Here is a 25,884-nt window from a genome sequence, read left to right as displayed (position 1 = left end):
TTTTTTTATTATCACTATATGAAATGAAAGTATATTTTAATATTTTTAACATGGAATAAATTGTACAGTTTTACACTATGAGAAACATATATTTATGATTTCTTTGAGGTCCATTAACACAAGTAAATCAAAACAACTGAAGTATTGCTGTGGATTATTGTTGGGTCCTAAAGCTGATTTGGATCTGGAATTGTTATCTGTCAAGGATCTGCTGAACTGGTATATGAAACATATATCAAGAGACTCACTGGACTACTATAGACTTTTTGCTAAGGTGGGAGCGCTTCATCACATCTTTTTATATTGTTTGCATATTTATTGGGCTGGTGGTAACTTTTTTGTGAAATAGCGGCACCCTGATCTATGCGCATAATAAGGTGTACTTTGCTCTTTAACAGTGGTTAAATAAACATATAAAAGGGTGATAGAACAATAACAAACGAATGTCTGGGGTAAGGAGAGACTATGGAGCAGCCACTGCAATATCGGGAGAATCATAAAATCAGATAATAGAAAGAAGTTCGGCCTCAACATCTAATGTTGGGCACACACTTTCATGACGGATCTTTCAGCAGACCGATATGCCATCAGAGCAACCGATTGGTAAGCTATACACACTTACCAATCGGCCGCTCGATATGTCTTGCCAGACATCACAACTGGGTGGGCATTTAAATTTGCCTGCCCAGTTGTGATGTCAGTGTTGGCGGTCCTTGCAGTAAGTATATGGGCAGTCGGTGGGTCGCCCTTACACACATGCAGCACTGATATATCTTTCATATATGTCAGCATTGGCTGTGCTGCAGGGCTGGCCTGATATGTCTGTGAACGACATCGTGAGGCTCTGAATCAGGCCCATTGTTCCTTTTCTTTCTGTGACACTGTATATAAATATAGAGGATTTGCTGTGTGACAGCCCACCAAGAACCTCTGCAATTTGGCTAGACCAATCTACAGTTTGGAGCACTTACCTTTGTGTATCAATGCCTATTTCCCTATAGATTGCAAGCTTGTGAGCAGGGCCCTCTTACCTCTGTGTCTATTATTACCCAATCTTGTAAAGTGCAATAGGAATATGCCAGCGCTATATTAGTAAATGTCAATAAATAATCAGATTGCAACTTTATTTAAAATAATGGAAGGCAGCAAATCTCTGTGTACAGTAGGAGTGAAAAATGACTGTATATATTTTGATTGTTGCCCTGATAAAGAGTACCTTTAAACTTGCGTTTTGCTCTCAGCTTTCTTCTCCAGATGTCATGATTCTCATCATAGGTAAATACAAGTTCACAATTGGGGTAGACTGAACTGTACATTCGCCTCTCTTTGCATTCCTGCAAAATTAAGACTAATTTTAGTGAACATTACTTCTCCTCATTGTAATCCCCCCTTCCCCAAAGAAGAAAAACAATATTGAAACATAATTTAATAAAATACAATTAAGACATAAGCATTCATACAATGCTTAAACACCTCTGCCAGTTGTTACAGCCAACTGTATTTTTGGATTGGTACTGTGTGTATTAACTTTGATCAACACAACAGAGCAAAAATTGACCATTACTCCTTGCAATTTGCTCAACAGTTTCGGAGTGGTAATGGACAGCAAGATTAATATCTTGCCACACATTTAACTGGGATTAAGGTAAGGACCAAAAACTGGTCACAAAATAATTATTTTTTAGTAAAATCAAGTACTAATTAAAATAAACCAAAAAAGAAGAATAGAGGAGCTGGCAAGTATATTAATTCACACAATTTATTAATATATCAAAAAAGCTAATATATACTCTCACTGAGATTATGGTGTCCGATGCCACAACTGATAGAAGTCCCGGCTGAAGATTGGTATCAATTAGCTGCTTGTACATCTATGTGATTCATGTGTTGGAAAATTCTGACGTGTTTCGTGCCTCTCAGGGGGCAATTTCAGCAGATTACTAACCAAGCTGAACAATTTGCACGCAATATACTGGTACCAGTTGATAACACCATATGTGATGTCTTCTTTCATCTTCTAGACTATCCTGATTGTGTGATAGGATCACTGGTAAAGTGGTCTGTGGCAGGTACATTTGTCCCAGATTCCTGTCTTTTGTGTTTTAAACCCCCAAGAGAAAGTCTGCAGTGTAGCAGGCTTGAGTTTCGGCTTTTTGAAAAGCCGGTTTGGGACCTGGGGGTTGTGGGTGAGAGGAGAGGGAGGGCTCCACCCACGGCCACTCCAGGTTTTGGTTCTCGCAGCCTGGTAACAGGCTTGATTGGGTTCCCACCTGAGAGTGGCCAATATAAGCCTAGTGTGTTGAGGGCTGATTCTCTCACCTGGGAGAGCAGGCAGGGAGTTTGCTCAGAGACACTTGAAAAACCTATTTGTGAGTACTGTGCTGTGCTTTGTTGCTGGCGAGGGCATTAGGCCCTGCCAGGTTCTGGTAGTGAGGGAACTACCTGTGAAGTTAGTGCCCCGACAGGGCTAGGATTTATATTTATGTTTTCTTTATATTTCTGTCATGGTACAATAAAGACTGGCGCCGACCAGCTTGTACTTGCATCCAGACTGGTGTACTGCTTCCCTGCTGCTGTGTGTGTGTGTAAGGAAGGGGTCCTCTACCCAGGAGAGGGACCCCCTAACCTAACTGTGTCACAAAATGGTGGAGAATGCGGGCAACCACACACACTGAAGTTGCAGCGAGAGGAAAACTTTCCGTTTAAAAATTAAAGGGACAGACACCCAATTGGTGAGTGTGGAAATAACACTGTGTCCTTGGAGTCCCATAGAGGAGGCGTCAGCCAATGCTCAGAGAGGCAAGGTTCAGCTTCCAACCTACTCCCCAGGACAAAATGGAGGACATTATTAAAGCCTTGCTCCAAGCTACAGCTGCTCAGCAGGAGACAAACAAACTTCAGCAGGAAGCTACCTGGGCTCAACAGGAATACACCAGGGTGCAACTGTTGGCCTTGGAGACAGCCCAGAGGCAACAACAGGTCGCGGTCGAGGAAACCCGCCAGGCCTTAGCGGAAAACAGCAAGGCCATAAGAGAGGTGGTACAGCAGCTGGTCGCCTGGCCCAGAGATGTTAATACTGGTCCTCCCACCACTCACTCCGTACGAGCCAGTCACTTCCTGCAAAAGATGACTTCGGGCGATGATGTGGAGGCCTATCTCGCCGCATTTGAAAGAATGGGCGAGAGGGAGAGTTGGCCCAAGGAGCAGTGGGCAAGTCTGGTGGCACCTTTTTTGTCTGGGGAGCCACAAAAAGCATATTTCGACTTATGCCTGGCTGATGCCAAGGACTATAAAAAACTAAAACAGGAGATCCTAACTTGCTTGGGAGTCACCACCTTTGTTCGTGCCCAACGGGTCCACCGCTGGGAGTTCCATAAGGACAAGCCTCCACGTTCACAGATGCATGACCTCGTCCATCTGTCCTCAAAATGGCTACAGCCCGAGACGCTGACGGGACCACAGATCGTGGAAAGGGTCGTGATGGACCGGTACCTACGATCATTACCTGTGACTCTGCGCAAGTGGGTGAGCCATGCAGACCCTAAGTCCGCGGACCAGTTGGTCGAGCTGGTGGAGAGGTACGTGGCGGCTGAGGAGCTGATGAGTATGCCCCACCGAGCCCCGATGGCACACCGGCGAACTCCAAGAGATACTGGTAAGACTGTTCCAGGGGAGAAGGGTGCTGGGCGGTGGAATGTACCTAAGACTGAGGGTGTAGAACCTGGAGACAGGCCTGCCAGGCTGGGAAGGTTCTTGCCCCGTAAATGACTAGACATTAATATGACTCAGTGTTTCCGATGTGGTGGCTTCGGCCATATTGCCGCTAATTGTGCACTTACAATTGAACCTATGCAATGTGATACTGCTCATGTCTACCGCAGGGGGTCTTTCTTTGCACAGATAGCCTGTACGGCTGACCGGCAGGCTGAGACTGATAAGCACATGTGTGTACTCACTGTAGATGGCAACAGAGTAGAGGCACTGTTAGACTCTGGTAGCTTGGTGACACTTATAAAAGCTGAGCTGGTGAACCCCTTGAGGCATACAGGGAAAACTGTTGGTGTGACCTGCATACTTGGGGATACTCGATATTATGTTACGGCCGAGGTGAACATCGAGACACCATGTGGCTCTGCTATAGTTTCTGTGGGTTTGGTGCATGGTCTGGTGTACGATGCAATATTGGGGAGAGACTTTGCTCACTTCTGGAAGTTGTGGGAAAGCCGTTTTGTTCCAGAGGTGAACAACCCCGATCCATTTGAGAAGGTTGTCGATGTAGTGGAGGAGGGAGTTTCTTCTGAGTCAGAGTTATTCCCTTTTTCTACTATGGTTGGCGAACTAGAGAATGCGGAACGTGACGGTGGCCCGCCAACTGATGTGTCTCCCATTGAGGTGGGAAGTGTTGTTGGGCCAGGTGATCGTCTGCCTGATTTAGAGGTCAGAAGAGAGGTCTGCCGTGGAGCAGTTGAATGACCCTACTTTGGTAAAAGCCAGGGAGAATGTAAAAGTAGTTGATGGTAAACCCGTAGACCCTGATAGTCCTTTGTCCTATCCCCACATGGCAATGTGTCAGGATTTGTTATATCAGGTGACTAAGAAGGGGGAAGATGTTGTGGAACAACTAATAGTTCCCAAAGCCTACAGAAGAACAGTGTTGGATCTGGCCCATGGTCATATAACGGCAGGCCATCTAGGGGTAGAGAAAACCACTGAGCGAATAATGCAGAGGTTTTTCTGGCCCGGGCTTCATAAAGAGGCATCTGACTTTTGCGCATCCTGCCCTGAGTGTCAGTATCATGCTCCCAGGCCACATTTTAAGGGTCCACTAGTTCCATTGCCTATCATAGAGGTGCTGTTTGAAAGAATAGCGATGGATTTGGTTGGACCCTTAATGAAGTCTGCCAGGGGACACCAGTATATTCTGGTCATAATGGATTACGCTACCAGGTACCCGGAAGCGATCCCATTGCGCAATACGTCAACCAAGACCATTGCCAGAGAGCAGGCTGGGTATACCTAAGGAGATACTAACTGACCAGGGTACACCGTTTATGTCCAAAGTCATGAAAGAGTTATGCCGCCTGTTCAAAATCGAACAGTTAAGAACTTTGGTTTATCACCCCCAAACCGATGGGCTGGTCAAGAGGTTTAACAAGACGTTAAAACACATGCTTAGGAAAGTGGTCGACAAGGATGGTAGGGATTGGGACTACTTATTGCCGTATTTATTGTTGGCCATAAGAGAAGTTCCCCAGTCCTCCACCGGGTTTTCACCCTTCGACTTGTTGTATGGGAGACATCCAAGGGGGTTACTAGACATTGCCAAAGAGACATGGGAGGGGCAGTCTAGTCCTTACAAAACGGTGATTGAGTATGTTTCTCAAATGCAGGAGAGAATTGCTGCGGTAGTGCCGATAGTGAGAGAGCACCTGGAACAGGCTCAACAGGCACAGCAGAGGGTATACAACCGCAATGCTCGGTTACGCAGCTTTGCTCCTGGGGACAGAGTGTTAGTATTGGTTCCCACTGTGGAAAATAAACTTTTGGCTAAATGGCAAGGGCCCTTTGAAATCTTAGAAAGAGTGGGGCAGGTCAATTACAAAGTTTACCAGCCGGGGAAAAGAAAGCCGGAACAGATATACCATATAAATCTGTTAAAGCCCTGGAAAGATAGAACGGTACTGTCGGCCGTCCGAGACCCTCCAGTAAGTCCAGGGCCCTTAGTTCCCGAAGTGACAGTGGCAAAAACCTTGTCGGCACTTCAACAACAAGAGGTCAAGGAGTTTCTGATTAGAAATAGGGTGCTGTTCTCTGACGTACCTGGGAAAACCTCGGTCATTAAACATGACATCATCACTGACCCAGGGGTTAAAGTTAATCTAAAGCCCTATAGGTTACCAGAAGCACAAAGAGAATCGGTGTTGAAAGAAATTAAAAATATGCTAGAGTTAGGGGTTATTGAAGAATCACATAGTGAATGGTCAAGTCCCATTGTGTTGATTCCAAAGCCCGACGGGAGTGTGCGTTTCTGCAATGACTTCCGAAAGTTGAACAGTGTTTCAAAATTCGATGCCTACCCGATGCCAAGAGTGGATGAACTGATTGAGAGACTAGGGACGGCAAGGTATTTAACCACTCTTGACCTAACCAAAGGGTATTGGCAAGTACCGTTAACCGAGAGCGCCAAACAAAAGACAGCTTTTTCAGCGCCAGAGGGCTTGTTTCAGTACAAGATGTTGCCCTTCGGGCTACATGGGGCATCTGCTACCTTCCAAAGAATGATGGACAGGATTCTAAGGCCCCATAGACGGTATGCGGCTGCTTATCTGGATGACATGGTCGTTCATAGTCCTGATTGGCAGTCTCACTTACCCAGGGTACAAGCAGTGTTGGACTCCATCTATAAGGCAGGTTTGACAGCCAACCCAAAAAAGTGTTGTCTAGGCATGGAGGAAGTAAAATATCTGGGATACACCAATTGGCAGAGGCCTGATAAAGCCTCAGCTCAATAAAGTTGATGCCATACAAAACTGGCCACGGCCTCTGAATAAGAAGCAGGTGAGAGCCTTCTTGGGAATTACGGGGTACTACAGGAGGTTTATACCCAACTTTGCCACCATGGCAGTCCAACTGACTGACCTGACCAAAGGCAAACAAAAAGTCATGGTAGAATGGAGTCCTGAGGCAGAGAAAGCTTTTCAGGAGTTGAAAGTAGCATTGTGTTCCCAACCAGTCCTGATGACTCCTAATTTTGAAAGGGAATTCATAGTACAAACCGATGCATCAGAAGTAGGTATAGGAGCGGTCCTGTCCCAGAACAAGGAGGGTGAGGAACACCCTATTTTCTATCTTAGCAGAAAGTTGAATGTACATGAGAGAAACTATGCCACAGTGGAGAAGGAGGCGTTGGCCATAAAGTGGGCGTTAGAGGCTCTCAGGTACTACTTGGTCGGAAGAAAGTTCAAATTGATCACTGACCATGCCCCTCTGAAGTGGATGTCTGAAAATAAGGACAGTAATGCGAGAATTACAAGATGGTTCTTGGCGTTACAAACTTTTAAATTTTCAGTGGAACACAGGCCAGGAAGCCAGCTGGCCAATGCTGACGCGTTGTCACGCGTTCATTGTTTGGGGGCTTCAGTTGTTCCGCCCCACAGGTCGAAACAAAGGGGGGGGGATATGTGATAGGATCACTGGTAAAGTGGTCTGTGGCAGGTACATTTGTCCCAGATTCCTGTCTTTTGTGTTTTAAACCCCCAGGAGAAAGTCTGCAGTGTAGCAGGCTTGAGTTTCGGCTTTTTGAAAAGCCGGTTTGGGACCTGGGGGTTGTGGGTGAGAGGAGAGGGAGGGCTCCACCCACTGCCACTCCAGGTTTTGGTTCTCGCAGCCTGGTAACAGGCTTGATTGGGTTCCCACCTGAGAGTGGCCAATATAAGCCTAGTGTGTTGAGGGCTGATTCTCTCACCTGGGAGAGCAGGCAGGGAGTTTGCTCAGAGACACTTGAAAAACCTATTTGTGAGTACTGTACTGTGCTTTGTTGCTGGCGAGGGCATTAGGCCCTGCCAGGTTCTGGTAGTGAGGGAACTACCTGTGAAGTTAGTGCCCCGACAGGGCTAGGATTTATATTTATGTTTTCTTTATATTTCTGTCATGGTACAATAAAGACTGGCGCCGACCAGCTTGTACTTGCATCCAGACTGGTGTGCTGCTTCCCTGCTGCTGTGTGTGTGTGTAAGGAAGGAGTCCTCTACCCAGGAGAGGGACCCCCTAACCTAACTGTGTCACAATAGCTAGAATCTTATAGGATGCTATGGTCATAACCTTAACATTTTAAAAAACTTGTTTGTTAATGCATCAAATGCCAAGTCCAGACAAGAACCAGAGGCCTGGATCTTCCTTATTTTAGATTTGTTGAAAAATGTCTTGGATTATTTTATAATAATCAAATAACTTTTCAGATTTTTTTTTTTTCAATTTCAGAGAAAGAGATTCTCAATTTATAACATAACTAGTATATCTGAAATGTCATTCGCCAGGATGCTCGCTAGTGTGGCTGCCATATAGCATCATTACCTCTGTGTTCTCCAGCCCCATTCGTCAATGTCCTCTACAGCCTGTAGCCCCTCATGTGTCTCTCCAGCCTCATGCCACCACTGTCTTTTTTATCTTTGTCCCCTCCTCTCTATCTCCCTCTCAGATCTCTGTCTCCATTGGCCGAGAGTGTATATTTGTGGGTTGGGACGCAGGGGCTGTTGGTGGTTACACCAGCTCAAAGTGCTGACAGGTGTCTTCCCCACCTTCCCATCTCTGTCCCACCCTGTCTATCTCATTTCTGTTCCTCCTTTCCTCCACTCCCTCTGTCTCAGTCCCAATCCCCCTCTCTCTCTCTTCCCTGTCTCCCTTTGCTCACATTAATCTCCAGGTGCTGACAGTGCTGGCTGGGAAGAAGAGAGGCTATAGCTGTATCTAGCAGGCAACCAGTGAGAGTTGTAAGGGGAGGGAGGAAGGGAAAGAGGGATGAAGGGGGCTTGGCCTACCTGCAGCACTCTAGTGCACAACTGTGAGATGTCCATTAAGCCCGTAATTTAATATATGCACCCTTAGATGTTGCATTTCTGAAAATTTTAAATCATGGTGTTTTTTCTACAATCTGTTTTTTAATGAGTCAGTCTGTGAGCTTGAAGTATTGACTTCCTTAAATCTAGTCATCTGGTATACAAAATTGCAACCTGTTATGTTATGAACAAAATCTTTTGTTTTTTTGTTTGGTTTTTGTATGCTTACAAAAACACAAATTCCAAAATTTGAATACAGAGTGCAATAAAAATTGGAAAACCTAAAGTACAATGGAATGAAACATTGTATCAGTTAATGTAGAATGACCCATGCATATTTTAGCCCTCTGAGCATTCTACTATGATTTTTGGCTCTACAACAGCTGGACAGACACGAGTTGCCCGAGCGTCATCAAATGAGAAAGGTGACATCTGAATAAGACATCCTGTGGTCACCCGGCTGCTGTGAAACTACAGGTCCCAGCATACTGTAGATTGGAACATTTTTCTTTGTTTGCATATCTTTTTTTTCTACATATTATTCTTTTTAGGAATGGGCAGGTTAAAAGCACAGCTGGAAGACTATGGGGCTGATTCTGAGTTGCATGTTGCTGTGAGTGCTTTAGTGTCTTTGCCGTAGTCGCGTCTGTTACTATATGCCAATGCTAGTATCAGCCCTTCCCCTGGTGTACAAGTGTTATGCAAAGACTGAGACACCTACTTTGAGAGTCTAAAGATGCTGTACTATCACTTGGTGAGTCTTTAGATGTCACCATTGGTCGCCCCATCTAAGCTTTCACCAGCCTTATGGTAGGCGCAGATTTTCCATCTCAGTATGCCCCCCAATTTGAGTGGTTAAGCATCTGTGTATGCAAACATTTCAGCGGAATGTCCAAAAAAAGCCCATAAAACAGACCATTTTTGTGCTTCTAAATAGCCACTGCCCAGTTACCGTCCCGGAACGCCCTGCACTTCTGATACTGTGCGTCTCAATCGCAACTGCGCTCAGTGTAACGCATGCGCTTTAAGAGTTTTCAAGTTTTTTTGCACATGTACGGTAGTATAAAAATATTTGTGCAACTCTGTAAAACTCATAATCAGAATCAGGCACGGTAACTGGAGAAGGCAATTCGGAGGGCTATTTCTTCCAATCCCTTATTACCATTTGTGATAGAAACCATCAGTCCTTTGCGACCTGTCCAATCTCACCACTGCTGGTTTCTCTGAGCATATTCCACCATGTCCAAGGTAGATAGCATTGACTTCAGGACCTGCATCGCTGATATAATGGATACCCTTCGCTTGCAGAGCAATTTGCGCACCCACAATAATAGGGCCGAAATCTTGTCCCTTGGCAGAAACACCCTGTGTGTCTGAGAATCCAGAAGTGCCCCCAGATGTACCATCCGCTGTATTGGAAAAACGGAGGACTTCTTCCAATTTATGATCCAGCCATGTGTCTGTAGGCAGACAATGTTCAGCTGTAGATGGTGTTGTAGAACAGCTGGAGACTGTGCCCATATCAGGAGGTCATCCAAGTATGGCAGTATTCTGACTCCCTGACGCCTGAGGTGGGCCATCATAACTGCCATTATTTTGGTGAAGACCCGAGGGGCCGTTGATAGACCAAAGGGTAGTGCCTGGAATTGGTAATGTTGTTGCCGGACAGCAAACCATGGAAATTGTTGGTGGGATGGCATAATGGGCACATGCAGATAAGCATCCAGAATGTCCAGGGAAGCCATAAAATCCCCAGGTTCCATTGCCAGAATGATTGACCGAAGAGTGTCCATATGGAACTTGGGTACATGGATAAACTTGTTGAGAGTTTTCAGATTCAGAATAGGGCGATGAGACCCATTCGATTTGTGAACCAAAAACAGATTGAAATAATTACCCTTTCCTTGTTGAACCACAGGAACCGGGATTATTACTCCTGATCACAACAGGGAGTAAATAGCCTCCTGGAGGGCCACAGCCTTAATAGAGTCTGATTGGGGAGTCCTACAAAAAGGCTTCTGGGGAGGATGTCTCTGGAAGATGAGGGCACACCCCTGAGAAACCACTTCTCGAACAGAGGCGTCTGCTGTTGTTTGATGCCAGGAGTCCGCAAAATGAAGAAGTCGGCCTCCCACCCTGGGATACCCCAGGAGGAGGCCCGCCCCATCAGGCAGAGGGTTTGTTGTCCAGCTTGAAAGCTGGACGTCTGACCGACCAGGACATCTTAGTTTGCAGCTTGGTGGTCTTGCGCAAACTAGATGGTCTGGAGAAAGTCTATCCTTTTGCTCTTCCCTGAGGGCGAAAGGACCGACAGGAGGATTGCTTAGGCTTTGATGTAGCTGTTGATGGCAGATCTGCAGATCTTGAAGCTGCCAGAGTAGGCACTATCTTATTCAATTTTGCTCCAAAAAGTATGTTTCCATAAAAAGGCAGGGATTCCAGAGCCTTCTTGGATCCCACATCTGCTTTCCGGGACCTTAACCAAAGGGCTCTACGAGCAACAACTGAAGCTGCCGATGCTTTAGAAGCCAGGAATCCAGCATCTATTGCAGCTTCTCCCATATAGGAGGTCGCTTCCCTTATGTGGGAGACATATGTCAGTGGTTCTCTGGTAGCATTTGGTACAGTATCTTACAATGCCCCGTCCATTCTTCAACAGCTTTGGATACCCAGGCTGCAGCCATAGCCGGCCGAGTAACAGTTCCAGACAATGAAAACACTGATTTAAGACATGTCTCAAGTTTTCGATCTGTAGGATCTTTAAGGGAAAATGCGGACGGTATAGGCAATGTAGCACTCCTGACTAAATGCGTCACATGAGCATCCACAGTAGGGGGGACTTCCCACTTAGTACATTTAGTAGGTGGGAAAGGATACAAAGATGCTAATCTTTTTGTAACATGGAACCGTTTATCCTGAGTACTCCATGCTTCTCCCGTAAGTTCAGCGAGCTTCTCAGACTTAGGAAACTCAGCTTTTGTTTAAACACTGGAGCCTTAGGTCTAGGAGCTGGCGCATCATCCTCTATATTTAGGATTGATTTGACCGCCCTCACCAAAGAAGGGACATCCACTGTAGAAGGATGGTCCTCCTCTCCTGAGATAGACCCTGGAGAAGTACCTGGTGCATCATCTGACTCATCTGATGAAGCGTCTGAATCTACATGCAGGGCAGACTGACAAAATGATATTGTCCGCTTAGACTCTCTAATGGCTACCGGTCTGTTTGTTGAAACGCAGCAGCTGACTGAGCCGTACTCTGACTTGAGTGGGCATAAACATCCATCCAGGAAAAATGTATAAGGGGGGGGGCAAACATAGCAGGCTGGAACTGATGTGGGTATCCCATTATTGGAGGCAGTGTGGGAGCAGCCAAACTGTCCACTAGTTGTGTCATAGCCTGAGACAAGGAGAACACCCAAGATGGCTCCTGTACAGGGGCTGGTAGACTGGACTGGTGAGGTGGTCTTTATAACAAATAGCACACAAACCATCCTGTATAAAATCCTGAGTGGACAAGCCCACCAAACAGCTTTTACATGAAACCAGCACCGGGGCCTCAGCTTCCGGTTTACCCTTACCTTTAGACATAATAAATAAGTGTAACTGTGACTGCCTTCACAAGTATCAATCAATGTGAAGTACAATAGAGAATAAAAATCCCACACACCTGTAGCAAAGGGTTTAAGGAGAAATAGCAGTGATAGTTATAACTGACAGTAAAGATAATAAAGGCATACACCTAACACTTGAAATGGGCCCTGAATCAACTACTCAAAACACAAAGCTTGGTAGGATTTGAGGGCTGTATAACTTGGCCTCTGGGGAGACAGGTATACAGGGAGACTAGATCCAAAACCTCCTGAGACCAGCAGCTTCAGCAGAGCACTGATAGTGGTCGCTGGGCATCTTATATACAGAGGAGGGTAGGAGGAGCAACCCAGACGTGAGAAAACCTCAGCTGGATCAGCGTCTGGGCTGGGGCTGCCGGGTAGAGCCTATCTCCCTTATGCTGTATCAATCCCCCGGGTGTGCTGGCCTTATAACATGGTCACCCCCACTGTCCACGGCACCAGACTCACTTGTCCGGGTGGTCTAGTGTGGGAGTGGACGCACCGGTCGCACCACTACAGCAACCTCCAATCGCCGTTGGTACGGACTGCCGTGTAGTTCACCGTGAGCGGGGAATCACCTTAGCTACTTCCCCGTGCTTCCGGCTGCAGTGATGGGCTCCAACATCGCCGCTAGCCAAGCTCCGCTTGTGCCCACCGAAATCACCAATCTAGTTACTGGTGTTTGCGGCGCCGGCGGGAGTAGGTTTCCTTTAGGACACCTATCAATGCTTGCTCTGAAGTAAAAATAAATAAGATAAAACATAAAATAAAAAGCTTGGGACCGCCGGAGTAGTCCCCCTGTTATAAAGGTGCGTCTGAATCCTGCGCACCAAACGAAAAACTGAATACCTATGGCCAGGGGTGGAGGAGGACCTGAGGCATCCTGGAAACTGAAAGCTTAACTGTTTGATGCCTGGATCACTCCAACCCACATTTCCCCATGGTATCCCTGTGGACTCTCTATGGACCCTGAAGAAGAAATGAGGTTATGTGAAATGAAGAGTTGTAGTGTGAAGTGTAGTGTTAGTAGTCGGAGTGGATGCTTTTTCGTTTTCCTAATATTGGATTATAGGTGTAAGCTTGGGTTGGGTATGATATACCGACGTGTAGCATGCCGGCTGTCAATGTAATGACAGCGGCATACCGGTGGCTACAAACCCGACAGGGGAACGGTAAGTAGTGTTCCCCTATCCTATTTACCCCCTAACTCTGCTTTCCTGCACCCTAAACACTAACCCTCCCTACCCCGCACCCTAACCCTCCCGGTAAGTGCCTAAACCTAACCTTCCCCCCTTAGTGCTTAACCCCTTAGTGCTTGACCCTCACTCTCCCTAAAACCCAACCTAAACTTAAACCCAACCCTCCCCCCCCCAGTTAATAGCTACCCGGCCCCAATGTACTTATGATCGGGATTCCGGCATCCGTATCTCCAGCCATGTCGGGATTCCGTCACCAGTCTTCCCGTGTTGATCGAGATTCTGGCGCCGGGATTTTGCCAATCGGCATCCCAGCGGTCGGTCAATTGACCGTATCCCGTAAGCTTCTATTAGGCTTATGTCCTATGGACCAAGTTATTTAGTTTTCTACTACAAAATTATAATTTATAATAGAAATAATTGACAAGGGAGTATAAGAAATAATTATCAAAACTGAAGGGTTACAAGCACTAAAGAAATGAGAACCAATGGCCTATACCAATGATGGGCAACTTGATCTACTAATCTTCAAATAAATAAAATCAAACAATGCTCTTAATCTCATTCATAAAAATATACTCAATGTAATAAAAAAAGGTCACCTCACCCCCACACCACATATTATAAAATTGCCTACACATGTGCCTCTCAGGCCTCCCACATAAGTTACTCATACCTGCCCACTCCCTTCACATCGCGCTGGCAAAGCCAGCAAGCGCCCTCTACTAAGTCGTTCATTAAATTATTAATTTAAATTAATTTTATTAATGCTACCCTTAAAAAATATTTATTGCCTTCACTTTAGTAATTTCCCAAAGAGGAAGTGGACAGACAGCAATGCACTCGCTCCTCCTTCCATTACTGCATGTGCTGTGTGACCTTCCTATGCTGTGCATAGGAGTTGTCTCAAAGTGGCACACTTTTTAAAACATATCGTTTAATCTATGTAATTAAATAAAAATTGTGTAACATTAGCAAAATATTGTTTAAAACTAATAAACACAAATAATTGTGTAGATCTACACAATTATTTATGTTAATTGGTTTTCAACAATATTTCGCTAACATTACACAATTTGTATTTAATTATATACATTAAACATTATTTTTAAAAAAGTGCGCCAATTGCGAATTTTCCTTTTTTAATTAGGCTATTGTATAACTTTTTTTATTATTTATTATTTATTTATATATATTTTTTATATTTTTTTATATTATATATATTTTTTATTTATTATTTTTTTCTTTTCTATATTTTGTTATTTATTCCTCTTATATCTCATGATTATGTGTCTAACTGTGATCTATAATTATACACATGTCTTTATCTATGTGTGCACATATATATATACTTTTTATCATTATTTTTTTATATATATGTATGTGTTTTCAATTAATGTTTATTATCAATATTCAGAGTTCCCTAAGACCTAAATGTTACTTGATTAAGCTCAATTGAGAAATATGTGATAATAAAAAAGCCCATATGTATTTTAACATGCCAAGGATGTTCGGGTGGAAGATTTGCATAAAGCTATGTGAAATGATCATGTGGCTTCTTCCCATAACGAGTCTTGGATTGAGACCCAGGACGCATGCGCATAGCGCTGTTCCCCGTGATAAAAACCGGGTGGAGGATATGCATAAAGCTATTTTAAAATGTCATGTGACTTCTTTCCATAACGAGTCTTGGATTGAGACCCAGGACGCATGCGCATAACGCCGCTCCCCGTGATAAAAACCGGGTGAGTAAGACAGTGCAGATACACTTCTGAGGAAGCCGCTGAGCGTCAAGGAGGGCGGAGAAACGCGTAAAGTGAAAGACTGCATCTGATCACACTGCACTTGATCATACAACCAGCTGGTTTAAATATATATTTTTTTGCATCTCCCGGGAGAACGGTGAACTGTGAGTACAAGCTCGTTTTTTTGAGCTGAGGATTGGATTTGGTTGGTCCTAATACTTCCACGGAGGTGGATTCAAACCTGTGATGTATGTGGCTCAATAAGTCCTACTGCAATGCTGTCTGAAGTATTTCTTGGCATTAATCATGCTTGCTGCTACTAACAGATAACCGCACATCTAATAGGATTTATATCCAAACCATCCATCTGTTCACTTGCTCTAGCTCTGCTATAAGATATAAAGTATATATGGTTGCTTGGATGATTGATGATTTATCAAACGACTAATACAAGCTATATTACTGCTGTTTATGCTTCACTAACCAACTAAACAATCATCATGTGCCAAACTGTGCTTGATTACTAACACAAGCCATGCCATGTTGTAGCCATCATTGAAGCCTCATCCATATTACATTCTTAATTGAAGGAATTTATTTATTTTATTTTTTCACTGACCGGCCGGTTGTTTTTGATCTTATTATTTTTTGATCTTATATTCATTGATTTTTTTATTTTGTCATGGTATTTATGTAATATTTTAATTATATGTATTAAAATTATTCCTATCTGTGAGCGCTGTCTATCCTTTGCTATTTCTTTTTTTATATAGGTGTTAGAGCATTTACCTATACTTGGACAGCAGCTATAGTTTAGGATTTTTTTATTATTTTTATTATTGTTATTGTCCTTGTTAAAATCAACATTATTGGGAATTGTGCGCTTTTATCTTTTTTGATTGTGTTCCAATTTGTGACAACTCTTTTCTTTCTCTCAATGTTTATTAATACCCACAATAATTGTTGTGGGCAGCACCCCAAATCTATATCTCAAAACTAAGTTAACATTTATATGGGGTTCCTTCTATCAACTAGTGTAGAGGTTCGCCTCCTTTGTTGCTGTGCAGGAGGTCATGTGATGCTGAAGTTGGCTGATTAGGTAATGTGAAGTCTTGTTCTCTGCTTAATGACAAGCAGTATCAAATGAGTGCTGTGTACACCTGAATTAGACAACCTGTGCTTCCAAGCTGTTGTGCAACTACATAAGGCAAAGAGTACGCGGGCAAAGGATCTAAGGGCTGCGGGCAGTATGGGGGCCTACTGTTGCCCACACAATCTGTGTCTCTCTAGCAACTGTGGAACTAAATAACCAAATATGGTGTGGCTTCTAAAGTGGAGATCCTCTAGACTGCTTAAGCATGCTGTAGCAATTACAGTATGAAAGTTGCAGCCAGCTTCGACTTTTAATTTTTCAACTGCTGGAAAATTCTGAAATCATTATATCCACCTTAACCAGTGTTACTATTGTAAGGAACAGGATTGTACCCATACCTGTATTGTACCTTATATATCTATTTATATACTAAATTACACAACAAAACAGAAAAAAAAAACCAGTCTATTCCTGTACAGCAAACTGTGTAGAGTGTCAGAAGATTGTGAGGAGGGTGTCGAATTAAACATGTAACTAAACTTATTGAGAACCTTTAAGTAGCATATTTATAAGTTGCTTTAAGTGTTTTTAATGGTTTTCTTAACACTTTAAATTTCTCATTTTCATATTAGTTTCAATAGAAATATTCCACTTTTAGCTGCAAATCATAATAATTAACCCTTCATCTCTTGGCTACTCTTAAAAGAGAAGAGAGATTCAGAAGAAAGGCTTACCCATTGTTAAAGTAGAGCAGCCAAGGTAGAATGATCAACTTAACAAACATGTCAATAAAAATAATTAAAACCTAAAAATACTCACATAACCACAATGACCTCTCCTGCCACAGTTACAGCAGTAGACTATATCCTTCGGGTTGGAGGCAGACATGGATTTTTTTATTGGTCCCGGGACCACCTAAAATAAAAAGCATCACAAGAAAAATTTAGTTATTGTAATTTTTTCTTAACATCATAAATATAACATAAAAAAAATCCTTGAAAGAAGTTATTTTTAATTAAGACATGAGAAAGGCTTTGATAAAACTATAATAACAAAAAATATGTTAATTGACCAATGTGATTTATAGCGGTGTATGAAATTCCACCCTTTACCATCCTTAATATTGTTTACTACAGCAATCCCTACTTACAAGGCATTATATTCTGAAATGTGTTACAAAAATAAATGCAATTATGATTAAACTGTCATTGTATTCTGTTCTAGCCTTAAGATATGGACTCGTTGTATGTGCATGTCTCGCTGTATGTGCATGTCTACTGTGCATCTATAGGAACCTTACACATCATTCAGTCTCACTTTATTACAATTGGCCCATTCACTCAGAAAGCCCATTTACATTGACTGCCAACATCAATACAAGTTCATTGGTGACAGTGCAACTATGAATTGAGTTTCATTGAGAGAAATGACAAACCACTGAGAATGAGACACAATACTACCTATAAAAACTGCTATTTACCTGGATACTTCTGGATATTGTTGTTGTATTCTGTATGTATTCTTTATGATTAGTCTATGCTGTGCGTAGTTTCTATTCCACATTTTGATATACTGTCTTTGACTATTTTGTAATCTATTTTGAAAAATAAAACAATAAACATATATTGCAAAAAAAACCCTGCTAATTTAGCATATAGGAACATTTTGTTTTAACTATAACAAGTAAACAGATGGACTTCTATCTATCTGCATAATTATCTAAAAAGAACATAATATTTAAAAATAAATGGTACACCATTTTACTGCTCGTGTGTTTCAAAAACAGACTGATTTTTGTAGCCATCTTCATAAAATTGTATTGGATTTATTATCGCCCACACGTTGTCTCTGACATTCTGATTAATAAAAACTACTATATTGAATGATCCGAATCATTTGTAGCATCTTAAAATAATACAAGATTTTATTGTATTTCTGACTGGGGAAGTGAGGACAATAGGAGGGTCTTAAAAGCAGTCCCTCACCAAGCTGTACCAACCCTGCCAAAACTGACTAACTTCTTAAATGAAATAAAGTCTCAAGTGTCCTATGAAAAAACATGGGGCCCATACTTCAGCAATCAATTGGGGCAATTGCAGATGACTGTGTAAAAATATTTCCAAGTATGGGGTTCACCGATTGCCGATTCCAACCAAAAAGTGATCAGAATATGTAAATCAGGTTGTCACCAACCAATCAGAGCTGTATAGACTGCTAGTGTATGGTAATGATAAGCCAATTTGCAGACTGTTACTATTAAAATGATAAGCCTTTCACGGTTGGCAGATCTGTTATTTGCTGAAAATGATGCAAACCACTGAAAGCTATCAGTAATGTATGAGTGCATAATGCATATTGGTTAACTGGAGAATCATAAATCAGGTGGGAAAAAACACAGTAGTGTTGAATTGTTCTTTTTCTTATTGCTGATGTATATATTAGTTTAGTATGTAACCCAATACTCTATCATATATTGCCACCCACAACTTATTTACTCGTTATGTAGAACAGTATTCACTACATACTCTTTATATCTTCCACAAATATCTGCTCCTTAATGCCCCTTAAGCTGGCCACACATCTAAAGATTATCTGTCCAACCATCCAACTGGTTGATTGGTTGGAATGAAAATCTGGTAAGGAATGAAAGCAAATGACAATCAGCAATTTGCTCGCAAACGCTGGAAAATGGATAAAAACTGTTGTTTGAACAAATTGTTTAGATCAAACATTTAACAAACTTGTCTGACGACCATTTTCATCTTTATGACATTTAGGAGCAAATTGCTGATCATCAGTTACTCCCATACGTTACCAGATTTTCATTCCAACCAATCAACTAGTTGGCTGGTTGGACAGATAATCTTTAGATGTGTGGCCAGCTTTATTGTATTTCTGTGTTGCAAGGAAACTAACTGGGTGACTGACACTGGCTTTTTTTCTATTATTAATACATGCATTCTAATGTCAACAACCAGCTGTCACTTTGATATACAGTACCTCAACTTGTCATTTTTTTTTATAAAACCTGAATATAAAGGTTAAGGGAACTGTGGCCAAAAGGTGCAGTGCTGAAATTGATGTCACATCAAGAAGGAATGCACTGTTTGTGCCCAGTTACAGCGCATCCCTTTATTCCTTCTTCTGGGTAATTTGAATGGACACTATAGTAGCTGTGTGTGCAAATAAAACCTCACATACGAACTGTCCTGTATAAGATTCTATTAAAATCATTTATTTTTTTATATAGGGTAATTCCATGCCATCTAATCACAGCTGTCAACCCGACTGTCTCAGATTTTCATGAAATTTAGTAGAATTATAGACCGCATAAAGTAACTTGTTGGCATGATGTGACCTTGAACACCTAAAAAAAAGTGTATGTTTATTTTTTTTTACATAAACTATGTTATACACTTAAATACAATCTCTCTTTAGTATAAGTTTCATTTTGGGAAGTCTTTGGGAACAGGAGTAAAAAAATATTAAGTACAGCAGTTGAACCCTTCTTGCACTAACCATGCAACTGGCAAGTTCAGACTGTTCTTGTAGTGTCTCTCTCTGTGTTCTAAGGATGCCTTAGCTTCAAATAAAGGGCAGCACAGACAGTGTAATGGTTAGCGATACTGCCTCACAGCAATAAGGTCATGGGTTCAATTCCCACCATGGCCCTATTCTCCCTGTGATTGCATGGGTTTCCTATGAGTACTCTGGTTTCCTCCCACACTCCAAAAATATACCGGTAGGTTAATGGGCTCCCAACACCACCATGGCCCTATTCTCCCTGTGATTGCATGGGTTTCCTATGAGTACTCTGGTTTCCTCCCACACTCCAAAAATATACCGGTAGGTTAATGGGCTCCCAACAGCATTAACCCTAGTGTGTGTCTGTGTGTGAGCATGTGGTAGGGAATATAGATTGTAAGCTCCACTGGGGCAGAGACTGATGTGAATGGCCAAATATTTTCTCTGTAAAGCGCTGCGGAATAAGTATGCGCTATATAAATAACTGTTAATAAATAATAAAAATAATAAAACAACACCAACATGAAAGTTCTTCTACAATTAGAAGCAAAGTAATCATTTGTTTTAGTTGACCTTGCAAGCATCAATCTTAAATTTTTTGTCATGTTTGCAACCATGTTGCATGAACACAGTGTATCCCTGAGGGCAAAAATTTTACATATGAAAGTTACTTTATGTCATCTATCATCCTACCAAATTTCACGAAAATATGAGACGGTTGGGTTGAAAAGTGACTTTTTTTTGTGATGATTTGGCATGGAACGACCCTATATTTGCAAATTACTAGGGGATTATACCATCTTTATACAATTCAACCTAATTTAAACTATTCTAGAAATGTCTGGTAATGTATTTTGTTATTTGCTAATTATTTTCTGGCCCAGTTTTCCAATGCAAGCAGGTTTTCAGCATTGTTTTGTTTCAGAGGTTAACTTTAAACTAGTATTCAGACAGGGGAAGGTGAAACCTAAGCTTTCCAAAACAATACATTTTACACATTAAATCATAATGCATACATCAACATGGTTGGCATATTGGTTAGCATCACAACATCACAACACTGAGGACTTGGGTGCGATTCCCAACAAGGCTGTGTCTGTGTGAAGTTTGTATGTTCTCTCTGTATTTGCGTGGGTTTTCCACAGGTACTCCAGTTTCCTCTCAGAATCCAAAATCTTTCTGGTAGGTTAACTGGATTCTGACAATAAAAATAAAATAAACCTAGTGTATATGCGTGTGTACATGTGGTAGGGAATTTATATTGCAAGCTCCATTGGGGCATGGATAATGTGAATGGCTATATATTTAGTTGTTTGAAGAAGATTTTGACAATTAGCTAAATGTAAACCCAAAATAGCATAATTAAATTAAATTAAGAAAAAGGCAAAATAATACAAATTTTATCTGTAAATTTTAGTTCCTGAAAGTGCTAATGTTGTGCCTTGTAACACATAATTGCAGATTTGGTGCAATCCTTATTTACAGACTGAAATAAGATAAAGAACTATGAAATTTATTTTTAATGTTTTAAGGCATGAAAAAGTTTCTCATTGTAGAAACTCATTCTTGCCATGAATTGAAAACACGCTATGGGAAAAATAATAATAATAAAAAAATCTAGACAACCAACGCAACAGGGCTCATGAATACAGTTCTGCTCTTTTGTTACAAACATTTAAATAATGTATATTTGCTGGGCGATATCTTGAAGATTACTTCACTATCAATATATAGAAGGTAATAGCCTGTTAGATAGCATTACCTATAAAGAGCCCATCCCATCTGCTTTTATTGCTGAGAACCTTTCATGCACCAGTAAACTCAGTAAATATCAGAAGATAAGGTATGAGACACCACACCAAGGATTTAAGTCCTAATGTCTCTTCAGAGTGCTGCTGATGCAAAGATTACAAATCATTTTTTCTTAAATGTGATTTTTACATAACCCTTTTTTCTGCTTGAGTAGTTAGTCCAGAATGAATGAATGAATGAATGAATGCCATTAAAACACTTAATCATTATCTGGGAACTGGCCTCAACTACTAGGAATCTCCATGACAAAGACCAGAAGATCAGACAGGTAAACTGCCTCAGCACAGTGCGTCTGCTAGCAATATTATATGCAAATGGGAGTTCTGGGCAGCTCTCCCAGTGACCTTGAACTGGCCCTTATCTGAACTGACTTAACATGCTGTTAAGCTTGCAAATGAAGGTTTACTATATGTATTACAAGGGCCCCCATTTATTAATGATCGCTATTGCAATGCGATCTGGGCATGTCATTACCGCCTATGATCGCATTGTAATATGCAATCATAGCGCCCGGATGTATCATCCGGGACATGCAATGTGCCCAGAGAGCTGTCAGCTAGTGCCGGGGCTGCTGCTCATGCACAGTCACGCTGACTGCACATGCACTGCCGCCATTGCCAGGCAGGGTTCCGGAGAAACCCTCCGCCAGCTAATTATGAGTAGTCCCTTTGGCTACAGCCGCTAAAGCCATCTTCAGATGGCGGTAGCTGTGGGGGCCAATATTTGGAATGCAACACAACGGGTGTTTTTGGGGATTATACCTCAAATATACAATGATAAATGGGCCGCCCAGGAGTATTAATTAAAGACAGATCATTTCAATATGAGAAATTACAAATACCTATATATTTCAAACCTGACACATGAGGACATCTACATATTGCATAGAATGGAGAAAAGAAACATACTTTTAAGGCCGGAACACACTAGGCGGGGTGCCGGCATCGGCAAGTGTGTACATACTTGCCGATGATAGGAGCGACAGTGGGGCAATGCTACTTGCGGCAGCATGGAGTCTGCTGATCATATCGCGTGACGGCGACATAACGGTTACAGACTATACGATGTGCCCAATATGTCGTTCCGATTCGCCGGATTGAACAACATATCGTCTAGTGTGTACCCGATATTATTCTCATTGGGGTTGATGCAGAGTTGAACACAAGTCCATTTGTGAAGCGTATCTCACATGTTTTCACACTGTGGGGGGAATTCAATTAGCTGCGGGATACACTCTGCGCAGGAAAAACCTATTAAATTAAAAATCCTTTTCCCAGCTACATGCAAAAGCAGTGGGTTAATGTGAGCTAATGGGTTTTCATGTGCTTTAAAATGCTGAATCTTCATTTTAACACAAACTTTTTCTTCGCAGCTCTTGAAGCTGAGAGGAAAAGTCCACCTCTGAGCCTTAAAGTGCGGAGTAAACCCCCACTGACTTAATTGGCTGGCACGGGTAATAAGCTGCAATTGAATCTCCCCCTGTGCATGCTGCAGATCCAAGCATAAGCAACTACAGGTGATGCAGGTTTGTACGCAATGTAATCGTATCGCCAAAGCCACACAACTGAGCTGTAACAGGGCAATCTCAGATAGGTAAAATTCCATGAGGGGCGTGTCAACTGAATAGCGCATTATGCAGAGTTGTGCAGAAACATAAATAAACCTGTCTTCAGATGGAACTTTATCACCTAGATGTGTCTTCATACACTTATACTTTTTGTACCATATGCAGGGCCGGCGCCACCATAAGGCAGCTGCCTAGGGTGACACCGAGTTTGTTACACAGGAAAGTCTTTTATATGGCAGCCCGACCCCACAGTGACCCGGCCATGGCGTCACTGGTCACTTCTAGTGGCAGGTCTCTTCTGCAGCAGCCTGGGCTGTCAGCACTGACGTGCTGTGTAGCAGCGCTGGCTCCTACTCCCCGGCTCTATCCTCCATTCCACTGCCGAAGACGAAGGGCAATTTGCCAGACATTTCTGTGTATATATTAACAGATTGGCGCGGACATTTGTACTGCAGTGTAGGTTTGTAGCTACTGTATGCCTTCTTTATTTTCAGAAGAGCATTCTTCTGATATAGTGGTCTGCACACACAGCACACAGAAATAGGGACTACCCTTACAGAGAGATACAGTATTGGGAGGTATGCACAAACAATACTTGATATACAATACACACTCATTCCTCAAACATACACACACACGTGGACAAGAATGTGTACAAGTATATCTGGAATACTGTGACTATTTTTGGTGCATGAACTTGCTTTAATACACTTGGATGATAAAGTGTGCTTTAACTGAGTGGTGTTGAAAAAGTAATGTAAAGTGATGAACAATCAATATAAAGGAGTTTTTGCATTTTTTGAAAAATGGAGTAGAGCCCACTAATTTTTTGGATTTGTGGATGGCAGTACAATGACTGCACTGGAGGCGGCACCTTCTGTGATGTGGAAATGGTTGGTTGTGTACTTGCTTATTTCTCTAAATATACATTATATATATATTATATATATATATATATATATATATATATATATATATATATACAGTATATAGATATGTGATAAATTGACCGAGATTCAATCAGCCTCGTGCACACACTCATGGTACTTATAATGATGCACAGTGTAGCCAGACACTCTCACAGTAGTACAGGCAATCAGACACTCTCAGCACAGCCAATTAAAAACACTGGACCTGAGTCAGACCTGCTCGCTAAGCTGCGGCTGCTCGCACTGAACGATAGTCGCCTGTCTGCGCGTGCGTATAATTCGCAGTGCGCGTGCGCAAGCCTGTCTTAGCGATGGGGAATCGTCCGCTCATAGTACTCAGACTGTCCGCTACTTTGAGTGACAGAATGTGCCGTTTGAGGGTGGTAACAGGGGAAGGTGCTTGTGAACAGGGGTGTGGATGTGTGAACGCAGGCGTGTCTGGCCGTCAGAACGGAGTTTAATGGGTGCGCATAATTAGCAAAGTAGCGTCAATGAACACGTCACTTGGTTGTTTTTTAGCCAGAACTGCTCTCATTGCTCGCGGGAGGGTAGAGTCAACCACAAGCGCTGCGATCGCTTCCGATGGTCTTCAATGTACCAATGTTTAAAGACACTTCCTGGAGATGACGTGCGCTAGTGGGCGTGTAAAGGCATGCTAATGGGCGTCTACATTGACAAAGTGATCGCTCGCCAAGACATAGTGGGAGTGCTTTTGCCTTGCCGAGCGAGCGGCCGCAATTAGCGAACGGGTCTGAATGAGCTCCACTGTCCAAACAGCGCACAAGCTTCAGATAAGCCAGGTACAATAGCACTCCATGCCCGCGAACACCCCCTGAAATTAGCATTGCTTGCAAGGGGGAGCAGTCACCGTCCCCTGCCTACGCCACTGATTGCACTATTGCTCCCCTTGCAGTCTAGCATAGAGAGGATTTATTGGCATAACCTGTAGATGGTGATATAGGGTGTCAATGGTGTAAGATGAAGATGCGCAGTAGTGCATTGGGTCAGAGGTTGCTGTGATATCAGCATAACTCTGTCGAGTCCAGGTACCCTGCAGCAGAGGAGACAGCAGACCCCCTGTCCATTGATTACTTACCATTAGTTGGTGGATTGATGCCTCCTCTCCCACCCAGAATGTCCACAGGACATGCACAAATATGGGCGTCTTCATGATCACTGATTAGACCAATGACAATGTTTCTAAGCTAACAGAACCGAATTTGCCCAAAGCGTACCCAACAGTTTGCAGATATGATGGAAGGGAAAAGGAGTTGGAGGATTTGCAATTAGGAACAATAGTCTTGAGTATGACAGTGGTTTTTATTTTACAAATGTTAAGTGTACAAGGCACTGGGAAGAGGGTTTTGGGGGCACAGGCCAAATCTTTGCCTAGGGTGCCGAGAAACCTTGCACTGGCCCTGGCCATATGGCGTGAAACTCTTGGCTCTAGGCATAGATAGCGATTCCTGTGCCATTTAATTTTACGTTTTGGTACGCATATAGTTTAATAGTTACTTGGGATTAGTTTTTTTGTTGCAAAGGAATTGGAGCTATCTTTTGCCTTTTTACCTTCAATGTGCTACTTCCTCAATTTTGCGTCTTAGTTTGCTTATAGTTTACTAGGCACTTAGTATCAATGATTTAGCTCTACAAAGTTTGTGGCACAATAAATTGGGCTACTTGGCACCCTTTGAGGATAGGTGTATGTGGCAACATCTGTAGGGATCGTACAAGTGTGAACTGACAATGGGTATCAAACCAAGTGTACAGACAGGTGCAGTCGACGTATACAACTCTCCATATGGCTAAATATTAGCATTTAGTTTGGAGGCGATCATGGAAAACTTAC

The 25,884-nt window shown here is 42.5% G+C and overlaps 1 protein-coding gene across 3 annotated transcripts in view; it reads right to left on the bottom strand.

Annotated features, from left to right (window-relative positions):
* The window catches only part of ZCCHC7 (zinc finger CCHC-type containing 7), a 200,042-nt gene that overhangs the window by 6,040 nt on the left and 168,118 nt on the right, over positions 1-25,884 (bottom strand). For all 3 annotated transcript variants that reach the window (XM_088460051.1, XM_088460049.1, XM_088460050.1), the window contains 2 exons: positions 17,022-17,117; positions 1,217-1,334 (listed from right to left, as the gene is read on the bottom strand). In XM_088460051.1, the coding sequence (XP_088316177.1) occupies positions 1,217-1,334; positions 17,022-17,117 (214 nt within the window). The remainder of the gene's footprint in view (positions 1-1,216; positions 1,335-17,021; positions 17,118-25,884) is intronic.

This window comes from Taudactylus pleione, unplaced genomic scaffold (assembly GCF_031769625.1).
Source record: "Taudactylus pleione unplaced genomic scaffold, aTauple2 ptg000967l, whole genome shotgun sequence".
Classification (NCBI taxonomy): Eukaryota; Metazoa; Chordata; class Amphibia; order Anura; family Myobatrachidae; genus Taudactylus; species Taudactylus pleione.
The sequence above is the reverse complement of the archived record's forward strand: the minus strand, read 5'-3'. Positions and strand labels throughout refer to the sequence as shown.